This window comes from Musca autumnalis, unplaced genomic scaffold (genome assembly GCF_047663935.1).
Source record: "Musca autumnalis isolate F117 unplaced genomic scaffold, ASM4766393v1 scaffold_4, whole genome shotgun sequence".
Taxonomy (NCBI): domain Eukaryota; kingdom Metazoa; phylum Arthropoda; class Insecta; order Diptera; family Muscidae; genus Musca; species Musca autumnalis.
This window is the reverse complement of record NW_027411977.1, coordinates 244,582,238-244,591,373: the sequence shown is the minus strand read 5'-3', so window position 1 is coordinate 244,591,373 and position 9,136 is coordinate 244,582,238. Positions and strand designations below refer to the sequence as shown.

Sequence of the window (9,136 nt, the reverse complement as noted above, 5' to 3'; positions counted from 1 at the left end):
GAAAAAAATTTTCTTAGACCCTAAGAAGACTTTTGGTGGATTGTCTTCTTATAGCAGACCATAACATGCCCCTATAACAAATTCTAAAAATTCAGCCAGGACATCCCTATAGCATCCGTCAATCAGTGTGTGTATTTTTGTTATTTTCCTCAACAATGTGGGTATTTTCTGGATACTTTTTGTTTCTCTTGTTTTTAGGTTTACCTCCACCCCACACTTAAACAAAGACCAGTATCTGACAAATAAACCCAACTACCATCTCTTATTACCATTAATGCTCTCTTTAATTATTCTCTCTGTCGTACTTTCGTAGTCGAAGTAAGCAACCAACAATTTTGTTTTGAATCAGTTGCAGCAGCCTCTGAGTACGTAAAAATGTATCTCAAAGTACCGGCATTGTTGTTGTCAATCTCTTCACATTGTATCTGTGTATCTGCAGATGAATATTTGAGTAGTATGTGTGTGTGCGGGCTGTATTGGTATTTTGGTTGTTCGGTAGATACAACAAAACGATTGTTTAATTTACATTGAAAACTTTGATGCTGTGGTTGCTGTCGTTGATTATCGTTTGCTGACTGGCGCTGTTGTTGCTACAACTACAACTACTACGGTTGGTAATACATTTATTTATTTAGATTTTGTTTGTTCTTATTGTTATTTTGTGCGAAGAAGAAGATATTGAAATGTGCCTCCGTGTCACTGTTTTTCCTTTCAATTCAATCAAATGACAAGTTGTGTTTTTGTTTTTTTTTGTCATTTTACTCGCCGTTTTTTCTTGCCTTTTTGTTCTTTTCTTGTGATATCAAGTGAAAAATATTTGTGGAAGTCTTTATTGTGATCTCGTAGCGTTAAGAACTGTTCGTATGAAAAAAGCAAATAATTTGCAATAAAATATAAAATAACACACAGACACAGACTGTAGAGCATTTTTTACATATCGGGGGAGTGTTGGTGAAAAGTTCAACATATTTCAACGTTTGTTCGTGGCTTATTTTGGTAAGTTTGGTAGAAGAATGTGCCTATAACAATGTGATGGAATGTATGTGAACTAAATTGTTAATACCTTTTAAGAAAAATTGAAAAAATAATCGTATTAATGTTAAGTGGATTAAAATAAATGAATATAAATTAGAAATGAATTTTAATTTTTCGAATAGAAAAATAACACTCTACACAATTTAAAAAAGGACAAGGAAAGTGTGAACAAGTGGAATGGTAATAAGTTCTGCCCAATGTAGGCATAATATATAAAAAAAATACATATATAAAGACTACACCGTAACAAAAAACTGCATATGGACTTCCTAATTACATGCAGCGGAACGGGCCTAAACAACTTCCTCATAACTCTTATTATATTTAAATACTTATTTTTGCTCTTTGAAAAGTTTCGGCTCATGCCCCTAAGGAGACTTTTTTAAAGAAAACATTTTATTAGACAGCTGAGGATACTTCTTTTCAGTACGAAAAAATTCCTCAGGCTACTGAGGAGAATTTTATCGGGTCGCTTAGGTTATTGTTTGCTCCAGGAAATTCCTCGCGTCACTGAAAATTTGTTTTATAGGAAAACATTTATCAAGTCATTGGGGAGAATGTTTTCTACAGGAAAAAATCCTCAGGACCCTGAGGAGAATTTTTTCTATAGAAAAAATTGCTTAGGTCTTTCATAGGATGATTTTCGATAGAAAAATTCTCAGGACTGACGAATTTATTGGCCTGAGGAAATATTATCTGTTGAAAACATTTTCTCAGACCTCAGTATTTTTTTATAGACAAAAGTCCACGTAATTTTACATTTTCTATAGAAAAAGTCTCTTCCAGCACCTGAGGATTCTTTAGAAAGTAGTCTCTCATACGCCTTCGGAAAGTTTTTACATAAAATGAGTCTCCTATAGAGGAATGCTCACGGAAAGTCCCGAAAATTTTTTAATAGGAAAATATCTGCTATTACATCTAGTCAGGGAGATTTTTTCTATAGAAGAAGAATCCTCAGGATACGTTGGAGTCTTTTTTCTATAAAAAAATCCTCAATTCCCTGAGAAGACTTTTCTAGAAAAAACTTTCTCAAGCCCTTGAGAAGACTCTTTTCTATAGAAAAAATTTTCTCAAATCCCTGAGGAGATTTTTCTATAGAAAAAAATTTCTTAGGCTTCTGAGGAGACTTTTTGCTATAGAAACAAGTAAAAAAGCATTAAGTTCGGCCGGGCCGAACTTTTCATACCCTCCACCATAAAATATTCTGAACTAAAATGGAATAATTACTTTTCAATCCTATCCCCAACTTTAAGTGGGTACGATAAAATGTCAGATAATGTTTATGTACATTTATGCTTCATGCGGGAGGCCCTTTTTTATGGTGCCTATATCTAACTATGTATGTTGACAATTTATGGTGGGCTAGAAATTGCCGGTACTGTTATATAGGGGTTATAATAAAACATGGGCCTATGTTGACAGTTTTTGATGGGAGCCTTTAATGTCAAATAACTCCTAATTCGGTAAAAAAAATTTAGCTGGAATCTTCAAATTATCGAAAATCGGTACATAACGTGGGAACTTCAAATGTCATTAACAGCTAGTTCGGAGGTATCTGGGCTATACGTAAATATGAACTTAAATTAACCGTTATATGGGGGCTATACCAAAACGTGGACCTATGTCCACAAGTTTTGTCATATAAGTTTATTGACATTTAAGAACTTTAAATGTCATTTAAGAACTTTAAATGTCAAATTATAGCTACATCGGTCTGAAAATGTAGCTACAAACGTCAAAACACCGCAAATCGGGGGTACCGTTATATGGGGGCTATACCAAAACGTGGATCTATGTCCACAAGTTTTGTTATATAAGTTTATTGACACTTAAGAACCCTAAGTGTCAAAATATAGCTAAATCGGTCTGAAAATGTAGCTAAAACTGTCAAAATACCGTAAATCGGGGGGTACCGTTATATGGGTGCTATACCGAAACGTGGATCTATGTCCACAACTTTTGTTATATAAGTTTATTGACATTTAAGAACCCTAAATGTCAAATTATAGCTACATCGGTCTGAAAATGTAGCTAAAAACATCAAAACACCGTAAATCGGGGGGCACGGTTATATGGGGGCTATACCAAAACGGGGACCTATGTCCACAACTTTTGTTATATAAGTTTATTGACACTTAAGAACCCTAAATCTTAAATTATAGCTACATCGGTCTGAAAATGTAGCTAAAAACGTCAAAATACCGTAAATTGTGGGGTACCGTTATATGGGGGCTATACCAAAACGTGGACCTATGTCCACAACTTTTGTTATATAAGTTTATTGATACTTAAGAACCCTACATGTCAAGTTATAGCTAAATCGGTCTAAACATGTAGCTAAAAACGTCAAAATACCGCAAATCGGGGGGTACCGTTATATGGGGGCTATACCAAAACGTGGACCTATGTCCACAAGTTTTGTTATATATGTTTATTGACACTTAAGAACCCTAAATGTCAAATTATAGCCAAATCGGTCTGAAAATGTAGCTGAAAACGTCAAAATACCGTAAATCGGGGGGTACCGTTATATGGGGGCTATACCAAAACGTGGACCGATATATCCTATCTTCAAACTTGATCTTCCGACGGCGAAAAAAATGGTATTCCCCAATTTTCAGCGAAATCGGTCAACAAATGCGACCTGTATGTTGCGAACGGACGGACGGACGGACGGACGGACGGACGGACATGCATAAATCGACTCAGAAAGTGATTCTATGTATATCCCTAGAAGGAACTATGGGTCTATCTCGCTTCCTTTTGTATGTTACATACAAATGCACTAACACATAATACCCCTTACCACATAGTGGTATAGGGTATAAAAATTTCCTCAGGCTACTGAAGATACTTTTTTTCTATAGAAAAAATTTCCTCAGGCCCCTGAGCAGACTGCTTTTATAGAAAAAATCCTCAGGATACTGAGTAAACTTTTTTCTACAAAAAAATCCTCAGAAACCTGAGAAAAAAATCCTAAGGGCTCTGAGAATACTTTTAGAAAAAATTTCCTCAGGCCCCTGAGGAGACTTTTTTATAAAAAAATTTCCTCAGGCCCCTGAGCAGATTTTATTCTACAAAAAATGTCCTCAGACAACTGAGGAGTATTTTTTTCTATAGAAAAAGTTTCCTCCTGCCCCTGGGGATTCTTTTTTCCACAAAAAAATGTCCTCAGACATCTGAGGAGACTTTTTCTGTGGAGAAAACTTCCTCAGTTCCCTGAGGGCAATTTTTTCTTTTTTCTATATAAAAATTTTCTCAGGCCTACAGAAAAAAATTTCCTCAGATTTTTTATAAAAAAAAAATACTCAGGCGCTTGAGGAGACCTTTTTCTATAGAAAAAAACTCTTCAGACAGCTCAGGAGACTTTTTTCTATAGAAAAAAATTCCTCAGGCCGCTGAGAAGACTTTTTTCTATAAAAAAAAATCCTCAAGGCGCTGTGGAGACTTTTTTCTATAGAAAAAATTCCTCAGGCCTCTAAGGATACTTTCTTCAGTCCCGTAAGAAAATTTTTTTGTAACGAAGATATCATCAGGATCCTGGGTTGACTTTCGACTTTTACACCTGGGGAGTATTTTTTCTATAAAAAAAATTCCTCAGGCCTCTAAGAAGACTTTTTGTATAGAAAAAGTTTTCTCAGGCCGCTGAGAAGACTTTTCTAAAAAAAATCCTTAGACCCCTGAGCAGACTTTTTTCTATAGAAAAGAATTCACAAATGCATCTGGTCACCGAGGATTCTTTTTCTTATAGAAAAAACATCTGAGGAAAAATTTTTTTCTCAAGCACTTGAGGATACTTTTTTCTATAGAAAAAAATTCTCAGGCCTCTGAGGAGACTTTTTATAGAAACAATTTCCTCTGACCCCTAAGCCGACTTTTTTTGTATTGCAAAATTTCCTCAGAATACTGTGGAGACTTTTTCTATAAAAAAAATTCTTCAAGCACCTGAGCAGACTTTTTTTCTATAGAAAAAAAATCCTCAGGCACATGGGGAGACTTTATACTATAGAAAAAGTTTCCTCTGTCCCTGAGGAGAATATTTTCTTTTTTCTATATAAAAATTTCCTCAGGCTTCTGAGAAAATTTTTTTCTATAGGAAATTTCTTCAGACCTGAGAAAAAAAATTCCTAAGGAGACTTTTTGCAATATAAAAAATTTCCTCAGGATACTGAAGAGATTTTTCTATAGAACAAATTTCCTCAGGCCCCTGAGGAGACTTTTTTCTATAACAAAATTTCCTCAGACACCTGGGTAGTATTTTTTCTATAGAAAAAATTGCCTCAGACATCTGAGGAGACGTTTTTCCATAGCAAAAATTTCCTTAGCCATCTGAGGATACTTTTTTTCTATAGAACAAAAAAAATCCTCCGGCCCCTGAGGAGACTTTTTATATAAACAATTTCCTCAGATTCCTAAGCCGACTTTTATTGTATTGCAAAACTTCCTCAGACCAGTATTGGGGTATTTTTCTATAGAACAAAATCATCTATATAAAAGAATTTCTCAGGTTCTGAGAAGAAGATTTTATTCTATAGAAAAACATTTTGCAGGTCAATGAGGAGACTTTTTACTACAGGGGTTTGGGGAATTAATTTCTGTAGAAAAATGTTTCCTCAGGATCCTGCGGAAATTTTTCTAGGTTTTTTTTTCCTTAGAAAAATTTTCGCAGGCCCATGAGGAGACATTTTTCTGCAGAAAGAAATTCCTCAAACCCCTGAGGAGAAATTGTCCTATAGAAAAAATTTCACCTGAGGAGACTTTTTCTATAGAAAACTCCTCATGCATCTGAGGACATTTTTTCTCTAGAAAACAATCTCTTAGGCAGCTGAGGAGATTTTTTCTAAAGAAAAAATCCTCAGGTCCTTGAGAGACTTTTTTTCTATAACAAAAATTCCGAGGAGACTTTTTATAGAAAAAAATCTTCAGGTCCTGAAGAGACTTTTTTTCTACAGAGAAAAAATCCGCTGGCCACAGAGGAGGTTCTTTGAATAGGAAAAATTCTTTTGGGCACTGAGAATATATTTTCCTATAGAAAAAATGTTAGAGCCTTGAGGAGACTTTTTTATAGAAAATTGTCCACTGGCTACTTAGGAGAATTTATTTATAAAAATCCTCCGATCATAGAGGAAACTTATCTATAGAAAAATTTCTCAGGCCACTGGGGTGACATTTTTCTATAGAAAAAAACATCCTTAGGTTCCTGATAGGGCTTTTCTATAGGAAAAGGAGGGTTTGTATACACAAAAAATATTCTCAAGACATGAGAAGACTTTCCTCAGGCTACTGAGGAAACTTGTTTTATAAAAAAATCCAGTGAGAAGACTTGTTCTATAGAAAAAAATTATTCCAAAGGAAAAAAAATTATTTTCTATACGAGACATTTTCTCAGGCCATTGAGTAGACTTTTACTATAGAAAAAATTCTTTAGGCAAATGAAGAAATTAGGGAGACTTTTTTCTATAGAAAACAATGTCTCAGGTCACATTGAAGACTTTCTTCTCTGGCAACCCCCTCCACGGAGATTTATTTGGTCTGATGTACCTTTAAAAAAACATTCTTTCAATAAATATTTTATTATTTTGGCCATATGTGTAATTTCACTTAATATTATTTCAATTTAATAATACACTTCCACCACCCCCTTTAACAATGATGTACTTGTCATTTACCTTGTCTACCTTTGTGTTTATACACATCCATTTTTGATTTGTTTGACATTCAATTATCTGAAGTACACTAACAACTTTTGCTAACTATGACCCTTACCACAGTTAACAGCATCCCATAACAATTGTAATGAACTTTAAAAGCCAATTTTGTTTGTATACCTGCAGATAAAAGTGCCAACAGCAAAAAGCGGAAACGGACATGCGCCATACGAACGGCAACGGCAACTAACAAAAATATTGGTATTGGTAGTGGTAAAGTTGGCAAACACAGGCGAACACCCAACCACCACATTAACAGCAGCAGCATTAACTTGGCAGAAAGAAAAACGTTAAGAGAGAGAGAAAGTTAACAACGAACTGAGAGTGTGAGATAAATTAAATAAGAGACTGGAAGATACATTTTGGGTTAAGAGTTTAATAAAGGCCAAGTTATTTAAAACCATTAAGAGAGACAACAACAACAAACTGGCTTTAACTACCAAAGAGATGGCTTTTACACGCCATCAAATTGAGAAGAGGCGTTTAATTGAATTGGTAAAATTAAATCCCATATTGTGGGATTGTCGTTTGCCTCACTACAAAAGATCGGACAAGAAGAAGGCCTTAAAATGGAATGAACTGGGCAGGATATTCAGTGTGAATGGTGAGAGAGTACAAAGGACCTTTACCTCTTTGAGGGAAATCTTTCGCCGAGAATTAAATCATGAGAAAAATGTTGGGTAGCCGTTTTAAATCCAAATGGGAGTATTACGACGAAATGGCTTTTCTCAAGGAGGTCATAAGGGAGAGGAAGTGAGTAGAGAATTTTTAAAGAATGTTAAAAAATTTTGAATAAAAAATTTCTTTTTGTCTTCTTTTAGGTCACGTGAACGTGCCAAATCCAATGATGGTTTGACACCAAGCAATAATAACAATAATTCCACCACTGGCATTGATGAGTATCAATACTTTGCCCCCAATGATCCGAATAATCCACAAAATCAAGCCATACCTCTATTGGCAACAACACCAACAACTTGTGCTCTCACTCTTCCCAATGCAGCTACTGCTCTGCCAACACAAAATGGCGGCTCCTTGACACCACAAATGCCCAATAATCCACCAAACACCCCAGTTTCAACCATATCAGGCAATCAGGTGCCCACAGATGTGATTTTGAATCTAAATCCCAGCACTTTGGCAGCTTTGCAAAAACTGAATGCCAATGGCAACACCAGCAGTTTACAACCACCCCAAAGACCCATATCAAGGGCCCGCTCCCTAACGATACGTTCCTGTTCCTCTTCACCCTCTATTTATATTAAAGATGAACCTGATTCCTTGGGATGATACCATATCGCTGGCCACCACTTCGAATGGTAAACTGAAAGATCACTACAACCACCACAGTAGCAGATCTTTGCATAAAACTAAAAGCTCCACTTCGAAACTTGTAACAACGGGTAAAAACCTAAATAACTCAACACAAAATCTAGTCATTGATGAACGGGACTGCAGTGATATCGATGATGATCCTGATGTGGACATGTTGGATGATGATCGTTTGTCTATATCGACATCTTTGGTTTCGCTACCCAAAGAAACTGAAACTGGAGCAACGGGAAAAAATTCACAGAAACAGCAGCAACAACTATTGCTGAAACCCACAGCCCATGAAATCCTCTATACGAAGTTTGGTGAATTTTTAGCTGCACGCCTGAACACCTTGGATGAGACGGTGGCCAATGAACTGATGAACAAAATACTCATGCTAATTGCCGAGAAGTAGGCGAAGGCCAAAAAGGAGCAGTGATCAAGATTATTTTTAGTATTATTTTTTCCACAATTTTTTATTATCAAAATCAACTCTAAGAGTTCCAAATTCAATTATTTATAGGTTAAGACTTAGTTAAAACTATTTTGACGGATGTTCTTATTTAAACATTTCTTCTAGTGCCAAAAAACAAACAAATATTTATGTGTGTAACCATGAAAGACTCAGTTTAGTTATATATTTTTTTAAATAGTAATAAATTATTTTTGAAATTTAAAGATGATTTATGTAAGAAAAGCTTCCAGCTACCTGTTTTTATTCGAAATGTCTAAAATACTTAAAATCGAACAGTACCATTAAAATAGGTCTAGAACAAAACGCGGACATATATTGATAATTTTTGATGTGGTGGTATTTATGCACTTAAAGACCGAAATCGGTTGAAATATTAGGTAAAACGAACTTCCCTGTAATGAATACTTCTCTATAACGAAGTAGTCCTTAAGACCCAAGTGGAATCTCTCACACAAAATAACCTTTCTATAACGTTCTCCATAATTTAGCAATTCGTCGGTCCACAAATGCTACGTTATAGAAAAGTTCGATTGTATTTAAAATGACCAGGACCGCTATATAACAGTATTGCAGACATCCGTAGTAGTTATGGAAAATTGTATAA

At 35.2% G+C, this 9,136-nt stretch overlaps 1 protein-coding gene across 1 annotated transcript; it reads left to right on the top strand.

Moving 5' to 3' along the window:
• Nucleotides 1–698: 698 nt before the first annotated feature.
• On the top strand, nt 699–8,754 carry LOC141401373 (uncharacterized). Its single transcript, XM_073981546.1, is given in 5 exon segments — nt 699–996; nt 6,870–7,412; nt 7,414–7,496; nt 7,565–8,027; nt 8,029–8,754. Coding segments are annotated over 4 exon segments (1,212 nt in total). The 5' UTR covers nt 699–996; nt 6,870–7,190; the 3' UTR covers nt 8,473–8,754.
• The last annotated feature ends 382 nt before the right edge of the window (nt 8,755–9,136 follow it).